The following is a 15,411-nucleotide window of genomic DNA, read 5'->3' as shown; positions in this document are numbered from 1 at the left end:
TAAGCTTGCTGCAAGTAAGAATTATTTCATTCTCCAGCACCTAGCAAAGTGCCTGGTATGTAGGCACTTAATAAATACTTAGTGATTGTTGATTGATGCAGAAGACCTTCGGGAAGAACCTAGAAATCCTTGCCTAGGATGTATGAAATCTTAGGCAAGACACCAGAGTCATTGATGGTGTTTTTTCATGGATGCTGATTTGTAGATCAGATTTTGGGAAGGGAAAAGTAATGCTGGCAAGTGAACAGCTGATAAAGAAAATGATGAGAATCGGATTTGGATTTCTCAAACACAACTTAAAAGGTAGAATGGCCAAGGATTGAACATATACTTTGAAGGATCTGTAAATTGTCTAGAGGCTTGCAGCTCTGATTAAGAAGGATATAAACTGAAAGGAAAGGGGAAAAGGGAGAAAACAACCTGCATATAGTTACCAAGCTAAATTAACAGATAGAGAGGAACAGCTATAACAAGAGACCAAGAAAGAAGCCAGCAATGAAACTCATGACCTCAAACTATCTACTGATACAAATGTATACAGAGTAAAGTTAACAAGTGAGATAAATAAGAGCTTAATTCAAGGGGGCAAATTTAATCTTTTAGCTATCAGTGAGATTTGGAATGATACTCAATCCAATCCAGCAAGCCCTAGGATAATGTATTGTCTTAAAAGAGACAGAATGAAAAAAAAAGGGGGGGGCAGCTAGGTGGCGCAGTGGATAGAGCACTGGCCCTGGAGTCAGGAGTACCTGAGTTCAAATCCGGCCTCAGACACTTAACACACACTTACTAGCTGTGTGACCCTGGGCAAGTCACTTAACCCCAATTGTCCCACCCCCCAAAAAAATCATCACTTTACATTTGTATAATACTGAGTTTTTTTCAAGATGCCTTCATATTGTCATTTTATCCTTCAGAGAACTTTGTGAGGTAGAAAAATAGGTAAATACCTGTTTTATAATGATAGCTTATATTTATATAACACTTTATAATCTTTGAAGTACTTTCTTCACAACTAAAAACTTTAGAGATAATTACATAGTGCCAAGAATAAAATACTGATTTCCAGCCCAGTTTTGTTTCTACTAGTCATGCTGACTTATAAATATTTTTGCATTGCTATAGTGAAAACCCAATTATCTGAATAATATAAAAGCAGCATGGTATAGTGGAAACAATAATGAACTTGGAGTTGAGACTAGTTTCAGGGGCAGCTAGGTGGCGCAGTGGATCAAGCACTGGCCTTGGATTCAGGAGGACCTGAGTTCAAATCCAGCCTCAAACACTTGACACTTACTAGCTGTGTGACTCTGGGCAAGTCACTTAACCCTCATTGCCCTGCCCCCCCCCCCCCCAAGAAAAGAGAGAGACTAGTTTCAGTTCCTTGTTCTGTCATTAACTGGTTTTGTGATCACAAGAAGCCAGATAACTCATTTCCTTCATGTGTAAAATAAGAGTAAACACCCGAATACCAGGGCTGTTCAAGTGAAATCAACAGTTTTTTATAAATATAAAATATTCCAGACACAAGCTTAAGTATTGGGATTACAAATTCAAGCAAAAAGAAAAACAATATCTGTTCTCAAGGAGCTTACAATTCTAATAAGAAAACATACATAAAAAGGGAGCTAAAAGTGGAGATGGGGATGGAAAAGGTACTCATGTAGCGGCAGGATGGAAAAGCCTGGAGAGGTAGGAGTGGAGATTGGAGAACAATAAAGGAGTGAGCGTGACTGACCTAGAAATTTCGTAGGAATGGAGCTTCCCGACAGAAGCTTCAAGGATGAAGGGATCTTCTAGGGTAAGAAGGCTACAGGAGCTTGGAAGAAAATCCAGAGTCAATAGCAGACGTGAGAGAAGAGTGAATGAGTGTTTTGAGAACAATATAGCATAAATATGAGCTTCTGATATTAGAGGGCTGGGACTAGGTCCCAATTCTCTTAACCTTTGTGTTAGGACCAGTCTTCTACAACCTGTTTACTTGGTTTTGCAGCTGCCTTCTTACCCTATTATACCAAAAGATCAGGGTTTCCTCTTGATTCCCTTTTTCACTGGTTAGTCTTAGAAATAGAAGACTTGTTTTATAATATTAGTTCCACAAGTTACTGTGTGACCCTGGACAAGTGATTTATTGATAAACTCTTAAGTTTCTGCACATGTAAATAGTGATAATGGTCATTGTACTACCTCCCTCAGAGGGATCTTACAAGGCAATCACTTTGTAAAACTTTCATTAAGGCAGTATAGAGATGTGGACTGTCATCTTCCCTTTCTGTGGCCTCATGAGATCTCTGCTTTCTCTGTTACCATGTTACTTCTTCTCTTGTTCAAGCCTGATATTCTTTGTCATTCAACTGTACATTTAAAGGAGAAATGAGAAAGAGACTGATGAGGTAGAAAATTTCCCAAATTAGCTCTTCCAGTGCCAGAACATGACCCAGAACCTGGAATCTCAGAATATCAGCCCCTTAGAGAAGGACCTTTAGAGGCCATTGAATCCAAAACATATCTAGTCAAACATCCCAGCTACAATAGTAGTACAAAGTAATCATAGTCTGATTTGATGATTTCCCCTCATGTACTTTGCAAATAGTTCCATAACCATATGATACAGTACCTAAAATTCCACTAGAGTCATTCATTGTTAGGCATATTAATTTGTTAAATCCTGAATAAAACTACTTTTAAACAACTAATAAATCAGTGTGAACCTGAATTAAACCAATATTTCATTTAAGTGTTTCCTCTGTTTCAGAAATAGCAGTAATTAAAGGAAACCACTCTCTTGTATAAAACTGCATCCCTCTTCCCCTTCACCCCCGAAATTTAATTGGTACAGAATGAGTGTTATAAAATATTCCGGGGAAAAAAGCAGACTGAATTTTCTAACTCTACACCCAGCTCTTCTCAGGTCTTGGCTGCTTTTTTTCATTATTTGACTTTGGGCCTCACATACTACTTTTGGCAAAGAGAAAAACTCCTACAAATTTCTGGCTCAAACTTGTGAGTTTTGTTTTTCTATTACTGTGGTTAATGGAGAGGTAACTAGAGTAGTGTTTGATTAGGAGATAGTATTCAGTACTTGATTGAAGACTGAATACCTTAAGTACTCATTATCGAACTAATAATTTGACTTTTGAGCAGGTATATGCCAAATTATAGGTGTTTTATTCTTTGCCTAATATAATTAACTTGAACTAAATTTCATTTGGCTGGTATCCCATCAAGCTGCCAGAGTTCTAAAGAATTGGTAAAATTATAGCATTAAGAGACAACAGCAATTAGATCTAAAATTTTATCTCTAGTTTCTTTTGAAATAATTCAGCATTCATAATTAAAATTTCAGCCTCTGCTATAAGCTCCATGAAAATGGAGGCAATTTTTTATACTAAATTGTTCTCCAGAATAATAGATTTCAGATATGGGCATTGTAATTAGAATACTTGACATATGTGTGGATCTCAGAAATACTCGTGAGGCAAGGGAACACAGGGGTATAAAAATCATAGTATAATAAGAATACTTGTAATCAGGTTTCCTGATCACTTCTTTTGCTGTTTGCTTTGCAAGTGAACACCTATTTTAAACTTTCAACATCAGTTATATCTGCCTATGTAAATTAGCAATTTAATTTGAGACAATATTCTTTATATTTTAAAATCTTTTTTAAATGATTAATTTTTTCCTAAAAACTTTAAATACTTATTTTATTTAGTTATTCAGCTGTACTGAGCAATAAAGCGTAACTATTTAGACTTTATTCTTTGAAGGTATATTGGCTCCAAGTTTGTTTTCTAGAGTCTATTTTGTAAGATTGATTTATGAGGATTCTGGCCTCGTGTTCTTTGTCCTTTAATATGACCCTTATAGCATGAAAGTCTAAAGGGGGTAAAAGTTGCTACCTGCCAGTTCAAAGAGGCTGCAGCTTCACTGTATGGGTTTCTTTTTGGCAGGAAAGAGGTCTAAGAGGCTGTAGTTGCAATATATGGGGGAGGAAGTGAGGGTCTTTAATTTTTTGCAAAGCATTACTAGATACTTTCCCCTCTCTCATCCTGGAGATTTTGCCAGAGTTCCATGCAGTGGGAGCTTGTTACTATAAGATGTGTAGTCAAAATTTTTGCTAACCCTACAATTGAGGGAGGGGGGATAAGGAAAGAAAGAAGACTAATAGCATCATACTGTTTACTTCCTCAGTTGAGAAGCATTATCCTTGAGTCTCTCTAGTAATGGTGAACATTTGTCTTAAGAATGCGAACTTAAGGATGATGTCTCACTCATCTCCTTATCTTATCTCAGGAGCAACTTTCTGGAGAGTCCAGTGTTAACTATAATGTTATATTAATCACAAACTTTGTATACCAAGTATACAGACTATTGTTAAAAATAATTATTTACAGCTCTTTCTTCTTTAGCTTTCTATTAATATTTCCCATAATCCTCTTCCAACTCATCAAGTTGATGTGGGATGGCAAATTAATTGATCAGATGGATTGTGAGTTGTCCCAAAAGAATTACGAGACTCAGTGACTCAATTTCCCAAGTTTTATTGCAATACTGTGAGTGACCACAGGGAGAGCATCATGGAGGTGTCTCTAGAATAGGGAAAGAAAAGATAGTTATATTTATAGTATGGATAAACTGATTATCAGTCTCATTATAATAATCTCTACCTTAGGGAGGTACAGGGGAGGGCTTATCCTAATTTGGAGTTCCTGGGGTCCTAGGCCAACCCCCAAGGTGGGTACCTTTTTCCATGGAGGTGTGTTTTGTTTTGTTTTTTTAATTTTTTTATTTTACATATAAGGTATTTTATTTTTTCCGTTACATGTAAAGATAGTTCTCAACTTTTGTTTATACAAGCTTTACAATTTCAGATTTTTCTCCCCTCCCTCCCCCCTCCCCTAGACAACAGGTAATCTGATATAGGTTATAGATATAGATATATCTATACACACATATATATACACACATAATAACATTAATCCTATTTCTGCATTAGTCCTGTTATAAGAGAAAAAATCAGAGCAATGATGAAAAACCTCAAAATAGAAAGAAAAAACAACAGCACCAAAACCAAAAGAAATAGTATGGTTCATTCAACATCTATACTTCACAGTTCTTTTTTTTTTTTTCCCCTTGAATTTGGAGATCCTCTTCTATCTTGAGTTCGCTGGAACTCTTCTGTACCATTGCATTGGTGAGAAGAATATAGTTCATCACAGTAGATCAACACTCAATGTTGATGATGCTGTGTACAATGTTCTTCTGGTTCTGCTCATCTCACTCATCATCAGCTCACGTAAGACCCTCCAGGTTTCTCTAAACTCCTCCTGCTCATCATTTCTTACAGCACAATAGTATTCCATTGTATTCATATACCACAACTTGTCCAGCCATTCCCCAATTGATGGGCACCCCCTCAACTTCCAATTCCTTGCTACCACGTAAAGAGCAGCTATATTTTTGTACATGTGGGTCCCTTTCCCCTTTCCATGATTTCTTTGAGAAAAAGACCTAAAAGTGGTATTGCTGGGTCAAAGGGTATGCACAGCTTTATCGCCCTTTGGGCATAATTCATGGAGGTGTGTTTTTAGAGTTTACACATCATAAGGTGAATCTGGGGACAAATTTGGCCTTTTCTGTGCATGTTACTTCAATTTGCCATGGTCAGAATGTTTCATTCCCAGGCCCAGTCTCTGGGCATCAACATATTTATCAATTAAGATTTCTATAAGCTATCTCTATGTCTTTGTTATAGTTAAGGTCTCTATGACCTGCCTCTTTATATTCTTGTTATGGGTGGTGATTAATGTGGTTAACAAGAGCCTAGTCCTTGACTTGTAATGAAGGCCCAAGTTATCCATTAATCCCTTTCAGTGCTGGAGTCTGTAAGTTATAACCCCTCTTGGAGCTCAGATCTAAATTAGAGCTCAGCTCTTCGGTTTTTCTGTTAACCCCTTTTTTGCCTCCTACATCAAAGTTTATAACCAATGCCTTTTATGTATTATGATTTAATAAGAAAGATTTATTCCTAAGGATCTTGAGGGTGGGCTAACATATAGCTCAAAAATTGCTGAAGTGTAGAGCAGAATTTAAAATTATATAATAGTAAAATAATAACTTTATCTTTTTTTTTAAACCAGATGCAGCAGCTGTTTTATGAGAACTATGAACAGAACAAAAAGGGTTACATCCGAGACCTGCACAACAGCAAAATCCACCGCGCTATAACTTTACATCCCAACAAAAACCCTCCTTACCAGTATAGACTTCACAGCTACATGTTGAGTCGCAAAATAGCTGAACTGCGTCACCGAACCATACAACTCCACAGAGAAATTGTTCTAATGAGCAAGTACAGTAACACAGAGATTCACAAAGAAGATCTCCAGTTGGGGATTCCACCATCTTTTATGAGATTTCAGCCACGCCAGCGTGAGGAGATTTTAGAATGGGAGTTTCTTACTGGAAAATACTTGTATTCAGCTGCTGATGGTCAGCCCCCCAGGAGAGGAATGGACTCTTCTCAGAGAGAAGCTTTGGAAGACATTGTTATGCAAGTCATGGAAATGATCAATGCAAATGCTAAGACCAGGGGGCGAATTATTGATTTCAAAGAAATACAGTATGGTTACCGTAGAGTCAATCCTATGTATGGGGCTGAATACATTCTCGACCTTCTACTCCTGTACAAAAAACATAAAGGGAAAAAAATGACTGTTCCTGTGAGAAGGCATGCCTACTTGCAACAGACCTTCAGCAAGATCCAGTTTATGGAGCATGAAGAAATGGATGCAAAAGAATTGGCCAACAAAATTAACCAGGAATCTGGATCCTTATCTTTTCTCTCAAACTCCCTGAAGATGTTTGTTCCTTTTCAACTTCCTGGATCAAAAAATGAAAACAAAGAACCCAAAGATACAAAGATAAATATCTTGATTCCTTTGTCTGGGCGATTTGACATGTTTGTAAGATTTATGGGGAATTTTGAAAAGACATGTCTTATTCCAAATCAAAGTGTCAAGCTTGTTGTCCTACTTTTCAATTCTGACTCTAACCCCGACAAAGCAAAACAAGTAGAATTGATGAGAGATTATCGAGTTAAATATCCTAAAGCTGATATGCAGATTTTGCCAGTTTCTGGAGAATTCTCAAGAGCTCTGGCTCTTGAAGTTGGATCTTCTCAGTTTAATAATGAATCTTTGCTGTTCTTCTGTGATGTTGACCTGGTGTTTACTTCAGAATTCCTACAACGATGTCGAGCAAATACGGTTTTGGGCCAACAAATATATTTCCCAATCATCTTCAGCCAGTATGATCCAAAGATTGTTTATAGTGGGACAGTTCCCAGTGACAACCATTTTGCCTTCACTCAAAAAACTGGCTTTTGGAGAAACTATGGGTTTGGCATTACTTGTATTTATAAGGGAGATCTTGTTAAAGTAGGTGGCTTCGATGTTTCTATTCAAGGTTGGGGACTTGAAGATGTGGACCTTTTCAACAAAGTGGTTCAAGCTGGTTTGAAGACTTTTAGAAGCCAAGAAGTTGGAGTAGTCCATGTTCACCATCCTGTCTTTTGTGATCCTAATCTTGATCCCAAACAGTACAAAATGTGCTTAGGGTCTAAAGCATCCACATATGGATCTACACAGCAGTTGGCTGAATTATGGCTAGAAAAAAATGACCCAAATTATGGGAAAAGCAGCAATAATAATGGCTCAGTGAGGACAGCCTGATGTCCAGCTCTGCTGGATAAGACTCTTTTTTTAATTATCTAATTTATTTTTAAAAATTTTAATATGATAGGTCATTTTTGAAGTCCACACAAGGATATATTTTAGAAGTGATTTTCTTACAAAGAACTCCTTAGAGACTGAGCTTTTTGAACAAAAATGTGATCAATATTTGCCTTTGAACACATCTTGTTGAACATTATGTAGCAATCCTGCATAATTGTGACTTGAAATAGAACTATGATGAACAAAAAAAATCCTTTTTTTTTTAACCTTTTCATTCCAGACTTCTTTGCTATGGTTCTATAGTAGAGAACATGAACATTGATGCAAAGTATTATTGTAACAAAACACTGTACCTTTGGTAAATGTTCTGTTGTGACTGTTAACATTGCACAGATTCTACCTTTTTTTCTTTTTCAAAAAGATTTTTATTTTTTAAGAAAGCCATTACATGTTCGAGTTTATAAAATAAGGAAGTATGACAGTAGTTGTGTCATTATCCTCAAAATTACTTTCAAAGGTTATTTCACCCAAATTATAATTTTGTTGTGATCATGTAACTTTTGGGGAAGGGGAAGTGGGAAAAGCACAATATGTTATATGGTTATTCATAGCAGTTTGTTTGGCATTAAGTCCTAAATGGAATTAAACCATATTCCAAGGGGAATTTAGTATTTCTCCTTTCCTGGTCCTTTAGTTTAAGGCTAAAAGGCAATATGTAATATTTAGTCTGGCAAAGCAGAATTATTGTTGCAAATCTAAAGTATATAAGTAAACTTTTAAAAAATTCCCTCCCTAATGAGGACATTGGGGGAAAAATATACAGTGTTCTGTATTTCTAACTGCATTCACTTTATCCCATTTGTGTTATATTGAAGATGATTATTTCATTCTTTGAAAACTGCTTTATTTTTCTGTATCTGATATACCTTTTAATTTATTTAATAACCATGGCATAGATTCCTGTCCTATTTTTGAATGCCTGTTAGTTATTAATATTTGTGTGTATTAGGAATTTTTTAAAAATCACTGTTAGTGTATGTCTTCTTTGCAGTAAACTGATCTCCAAAGAGTTCTTTTTGAAAAGTTTTTTTTTCCTCCCACCTATAATTTGTAGTCTTTCCATTTTACAAATTAAGTGATTTTAGACATTTTTTGGTGCTCACACACTAAAGGAAAACAAGTCAAATGGATCTGTATATGATTGCATCAGAAAACTTAAATTCGTTTTAAAATTACAGGTTGAATGTGCCTTAATGAAAGGAAATTTTTTTCATTTAGAGTTCAGACAGTGATAGAATTGCCATTTTAATACATCGTTTGAAACCTACCTACCTATGTGTAAATAGCCGGTTGCTCAGATGGAAAAACAAACTAGTGAACGATATTTTTTTATTTTATTTTTTAGCACCATTTAGTCTCGTTATTTCCTAGTTTAAATGAAGAATGTTATTACCTTTGGAGAGGAGGAGGAGGAGGGATATCATACTTATTTTAAAGACTGACCAATGACTAAGTGGTTCTTTGAGAGGTATTTTTTGTGTGAAACTAATTTATAAGTACTTATCCATGCTTTTATCATGGAATGGATTCTTTCTTCGTCTCCTCCCCATACTATCTAGTTAACTCTGTGTTCTTGAGAGTTTTAGGATAGAGCTGTAGGAGAAATTACATATTGTTGGCATATATAATCCAATAATAAAATAACATACACAGTGAGACCTTTGGTGCCAGGGCTCAGTAAACTTTTGTGGTAGAGTATTAAACTCCCAGAATAGGTATTTATAGCATAATTACTGTCAAGTCCCAAGATAATGATATTGTACTTTCAATAGGAATTGCTATAATTCAATATAATTGACAGTCTTTTTTATGGCAAATTTTAGCCTTTCCAAGGGAAAGAACAGATTTTAAAAGCCCTTAACAAATAAAAAGAACTACTTATTGTTATTCATTCTGACAAAGTAGTTTAATTCTTCCCTTTCATTCTTCTTCATAATAAATTATAGAACTTCAAGGAAATTAGAGGTTTTTTGGCAGGGTAGTTATATTTTTAAATTGATTAATAATTTGTGATACTGAAGTTTGCCAATCTAGGTAAGGATTGAGTCACATTCACTTTGATAACTTGTGTCTGAGGTTGCTAAAAACTTAGTCTTCCATAAGTGAAAATTACAAGATAAAATCATTCTCATATGAACTCAGTTAATGTGTACTTCTCTTACACACATACATGGTTCTAAAGGTGGAACTTTAACATTGATTGCAGATTCGGTTAATTTGGGGAAGATATACTGGAGTCTTGTTCCCTGTGATGTCTAGAAATTATTTCCTCCTGGAGTGGTATCAAACTCAAATTGAGGGGCAGCTAAATGGTGCAGTGGATAGAGTACCGGCCCTGGATTTAGGACTACCTGAGTTCAAATCCGACCTCAGACACTTAGCACTTACTAGCTATGTGACCCTGAGCAAGTCACTTAACCCCAATTGCCTAACAAAAAAAACAACAACAACAAAAAGAAAAAACAAACTCAAATTGAAACAGGGCCACTAATCCCTCTGCAGGCTACATATTGGCTCACAAAGCCATATAATAACATTACCTATATTCTATTGACTTTTTATTTATTTTATTAAATATTTCCCGATTACATTTTAATCTGGTTCAGCAGCTAGGGGTGGTGGTGTGTTTGACACTTCTGATCCAAAACATAAATTATTTCAGGGCATTAAGGTACTATTTAGGGAATTGCTGTTGTTATCAGATGTTATCCTCAACAAATACAACAATTAGTGCTTTCTAATTTCACTGCCTCTAAAGATAGATAAAAATCCTTACAGAGGCCTTTCACCAGCACCTGAGGCTTTTTAAAACTATAACAGTGGTGAATCTCAGGCAATGTGGTTTTTCTCTTTCAAATCTGGACCACAGTTCACCATCATCTGTGCCACAGGGTAGCATAGGAGACCCTTACCTATTACATTAGCCCTAAACCACTCCTCAAGTAGCTACTATAATGAGCTCCATGTCATCTTCAACTCTGCAGAACGGATTACAGAAATGAACTAGGAAAGCTTTTCTGAGCTTCAGGTAGCAAGCTGTGTTCTGTCATTTCCCCTTGTATCCTGACCAATCCCTGTTAAATAATCCTTTTAGAGAAGGTTAAGCAGTGATTTCTTTGAAGTTGTTTACATGGTATTCTGTCTGGAATTGGGCATGGAATGAATTTCCCAGGTGGCCAATTGCAATGTCCAATACTGTATTGGGAGTAAGGAGATTATGACCTTAAGCCAGTCCCTTTACCTCTGTTCTTTTCAGTTTCCTGATCTGTTAAATGAGAGGATCAGATTTGATAACTGATCTTTCCAACTGTTAGGTTCCTGTGTTACTATGGATATGTGGTAGGCCGTGTACTACTGCCATTTTTGCAGAATAGAAGATGGAATCATTGACTTTGTAGTCAGTAAATTCTAGGCAGACATTAGTAGTCTATTATTTCCTGTGGAAGTGATCTTTTTTCAAGTAAGTGAGTCTTTTCTCTTTTGCAGAGGGCCAAGATCAACACGTAAGCTCAAATCAAGACTTAGTCACCCTAAATCTTACATGTCTGAATATCATTGAAAATGTCTGGTTATCCTCCCATCTAACTATGAAAGCAGACAGTGGACCTGTGGAAAATATGTCCCTTTACCTTAGTGTTTTAGAGAACGGTAACTGATAAAAACAATGTCCAGGAGAAAAGAGAATGAAACATACCTCTCTCCAGACCTGTGCCTTAGGAAACATCTATGTAGATGGCTTATAAGGTGTCATGGGTGTTAGGGAGTCCAGAGATGGGAAAAGGAGAGAAGAAGAAAATTGCTAAATGTGCCTTGTGGCAGTATAAAATTTAAAACCAAGAAAAAGTTTTAGATTGAAATAATATAAATCTTTTCTTTCCCTGGATTAATCAAATGTCTCATTTATCAGCCAAACTGACAATTTTTTTTCAAATATGTAAGCAAAGACTATCTTAAGCCTTCTGCCTGCCCAGCTTTCTTACCACATCTCAACCAAACCTTCCAATGCACATGGCCAAAACAGGGCAGTAAGGCACAAAAATGGCAATTTCTCTCTTTCTGAATAGAAGATAAGGAAGTAGGGATATTTCTATTTTTTTGTCATAAGTAAAATGTTTCTTGAATTCTATACCCCTAGTTTTATTGTGGTAGTTTTCTGACCTCCCTTTCCTTTTTTTTCCCTTCATACATTCACATATATGATGTGTGACGCACATCATTTTCCCCCTTTTAATTCTGCATTCTTGATGAAATGATACAGAGATGTTGGTCTTTTTCCTCTATGCAGCCAACCCCTTTTCATTCCCTTGAATAAGATGTGTGTGTGTATGTGTGTCAGTAAAGCAAATGGGTTTTAAGAGTCTTTCACCTTCCCATCAGAAAAACCATTTCTGCTAAGCATGTTTTTGAGAACTGAACTGATGTTCCCAAGCTTATCCCTGAAGTTTGAATCCCATCCCTTATGAAACAAGGATTCCAGCCACAAGGGACATTGGAGGACCAAAGCCCTGAATCTTACTGGTACTGCCTTTTCACAAGGCTCATGGCTAGTGGCTAGGTGTCTTGATATTGAGAGTTTACACAGATTCAGAACTAATAACAAGATGCCCTTTTACATTTTTTTTTTGGCCTAACTGGAAATGTAATTAATGCATCCTCTTAACTTCATTAAATATAGTCCTGGGGAGTTAAACTATATTACTGTTACAAACTGATAACTGACATCATAGATTGGTGAAGTAGGTTATGTGCTAAAATTCTGGGTCATACTAAAATGTTGCTTTATGTGATGACACAAAGTAGATTGTATTTTCTTTACTCCAAGAAATTACCTGCATTACTTCCCTCAGTTTTTGGTGCCCACAGGAAAAAAGCTTCCTTTTTTGCTGGAGTTAAAAATGTTGCTTAAACAAAATCTACTTAGTCTGAAATATTTTTTTATTGACGTAACCTCACATTGCTATGTAGTAAATTAGATTAAATCAATTAAATCATTTTGCATGACTAGCAGTAGAAAAGTGCTTCACTGTGTGGCCACTCTGTTAATGGCTTGACAATTTTTTGAAAGGATTGTTTGATATTTGTTGGGGGTAAGGGTGGGTGGGATTTTTCATTATCTGTATGATAAATGAAAGTACACATTCAAAGCAAATTAGGGGTTTGCATGTAATTAATGCAATAAAACAATATAAACATCTGTTATTTGGTATTAAAAGTATTACATTAAATTGAAAGTTAATTATTGCAATTGTCAGGTTCATCATTTCCTAACTTAATTCCCATATTTTTTTATTTTTAACAGTTAACTATTCCTCATTTAAAATGGTGTGTTAATATTGGCCTTTCTTTTTGTTCCAGACCTGTGGTTTTATCTGTTTAGAAACTCCCTACACCAATGCAGATGGCCAGCTCTTTGTAACTTGGTTTTAAGACAGATGCCTGGGAACAGTGAGAGGTTGTGACCTCCCATGGTCACTCACTGTCTCAAAGACAGTACCCAGGTCTTACTCTAAAATCTGCCTTCTTGGTTCACTACTCCATGCTGCCTCTCACACACCTTGTTATTCCTAACTAATTTTAAGTAAGTAAATGTGAGAGAAAGTTGAACATTATTTAGTACTAAAAATTTGTCAAACTCTTTATCTTGGATTCATTCATCTGGTAAGTAGTTCATCATCAAAAGAATTAAATTTGGTTCATTTGTGGAAGGTTCATAGCTAATCAGCCTTGGGGACCAAGACTGGTTGAATATTATAAACTGAGTTGCTGCTGTTTCATACAAGTTTACTTTAGGGGAAATAATTTTTAGCTAAATCTAGAGTCCAAAATTCATGGACTCTGAACCATGGATGGATCTTCCTTGGTTGATGGTTTTTTCTTGGTAACAAGAGTTCACTTCTTAAGGCAAAACAAAAAAAAATTAATTAAAAAATCTCAATTATGCTCTGAAATGCCTTTGACATGTCAGTCTAGAGCTAGGAATTAACCACTTCTGTCAGTTCACATAAGAGTAAACATATTACTGTTTTGAGGGCAACACAGGGCCTTTATCCTAAATCCCAAAAGTAGTGGGGTGGGGAGAGGGAGAGAATTTGCCATTTGGTAATTCTGTTGTCAGGTTGAATGCTCAAATATTTAACTTGATTGCACATGGCAATATATATTTATTCCAAAATATTTCAGTGATACATTTTCTGTTCCATAGACAACTTAGGTAAATAATGCCTTGAAGTAAAAAGATGAGAATCCATACAGAAAATTTCAGTTAGTTACTTTCATCAGATGTTTAATAAGGAAACTTTGCAAATTAACTCACTTATCAAAGCATTTCTGTCAGTATAAAGCAAGAAAAAAGCAAATGGATACATTGAGAAACAAGTGGATTTTAAGAAACAAGTTCCAGACAGAGAAGACTATGTAAGAATGAGGTACATATACATTTGTTCCCATTCCAAAAGCTCTTAATCCTGTAGAGAACCACAGAGAAAGAATTGGAGGAGATACTTTTGAAGCCAAGTTGAATTCCAAGTCATGGAATTACAGAAATGTTTAATCTACATTAGAAGATTGCCATTCTGGAGTTCAGAAAATACTATGGAGTAATCATGAATGAAATGTGGAAGTGGATAGGTGACAAAAGATACATTATAAAGGGAAGAATTCCCTCTTCACTAATGTCAAAAGTGATTCTGATTCTCAGCATGTGTGTGGGTATGAAAATACATATAGGCTTTCCTATAGGTGTGTGTGTGTGTGTGTGTGTGTGTGTGTGTGTGTGTGTGTTGTCCTTTTCAGGGGTGAAGTGACAGGTTATATTTATCTTTTTTTGATGTTCAGTCACTTTTCAGTTGTGTCCAACTCTTTGTGACCACATTTGGGATATTCTTGGCAAAGATACTGGAGTGGTTTGCCATTTCCTTATCCAGCTCATTTTATGGTTGAGGAAACTGAGCCAAACAGAATTAAATGACTTGCCCAGGGTCACACAGCTAGTAAATGTTTGAGGCCAAATTTGAACTCAAGAAGATGAGTCTTCCTGACTCAGGCACAGCACTGTATCCACTGCACTACCTAGATGTGTTTTAAGGTTAACTTTTCCAAACACGTTTTAAGGATCTTATTGAATTTTAAAATAGTAATATTTTCCAGTCACTATTTGTTTAGAATCTATGATATTAACGTGTAAATAGTAATCAGCAATAGAGAAATTGAATGCCCTTCAATAATCTTGTCAGCTGAGTATTCTAGAGTCCCAACTAAGCTTCCCCCCACCCCCTGTTCTGCTCAGTAACAGTAATACTGTTATAACAGTAATATTGATCAACTCACCATTCTCATTTGATTGTTATTTCCCATGACAACTAGCCCCGTTCTCCCACAGGGAATAAAAATATGGCCACTTGTGCTGTGAGATGGGTTACCAGCTAAACATTAGAATAGATATTTCTTCAGAGAGAGAGGATTTATGGCCAACCAATAGAGTATTATCTGGAGATTTATTACTCTATTCTCTATCATATTCTTACTTGGCCTTCAAAGTTTTAAGATCAGCCCTTTATATGTTATGTATGCTGCCAAAGACAATGGCAAAGAAGGTGAGGATATAGAAAGAGAA

General features: G+C 36.0%; 1 protein-coding gene across 1 annotated transcript in view; it reads left to right on the top strand.

Moving 5' to 3' along the window:
* Positions 1-12,880, top strand: part of CHSY1 (chondroitin sulfate synthase 1) — a 92,084-nt gene extending 79,204 nt beyond the window's left edge. Inside the window, exon 3 of the mRNA XM_043986189.1 lies at positions 6,144-12,880. Within this exon, the coding sequence (XP_043842124.1) occupies positions 6,144-7,736 (1,593 nt within the window). The 3' untranslated portion in view covers positions 7,737-12,880. The remainder of the gene's footprint in view (positions 1-6,143) is intronic.
* The last annotated feature ends 2,531 nt before the right edge of the window (positions 12,881-15,411 follow it).

The sequence above is a fragment of the Dromiciops gliroides genome, chromosome 2 (assembly GCF_019393635.1).
Source record: "Dromiciops gliroides isolate mDroGli1 chromosome 2, mDroGli1.pri, whole genome shotgun sequence".
Lineage (NCBI taxonomy): Eukaryota > Metazoa > Chordata > Mammalia > Microbiotheria > Microbiotheriidae > Dromiciops > Dromiciops gliroides.
Note: the sequence above shows the minus strand (reverse complement) of the source record. Positions and strands in the feature narration are given on the sequence as shown.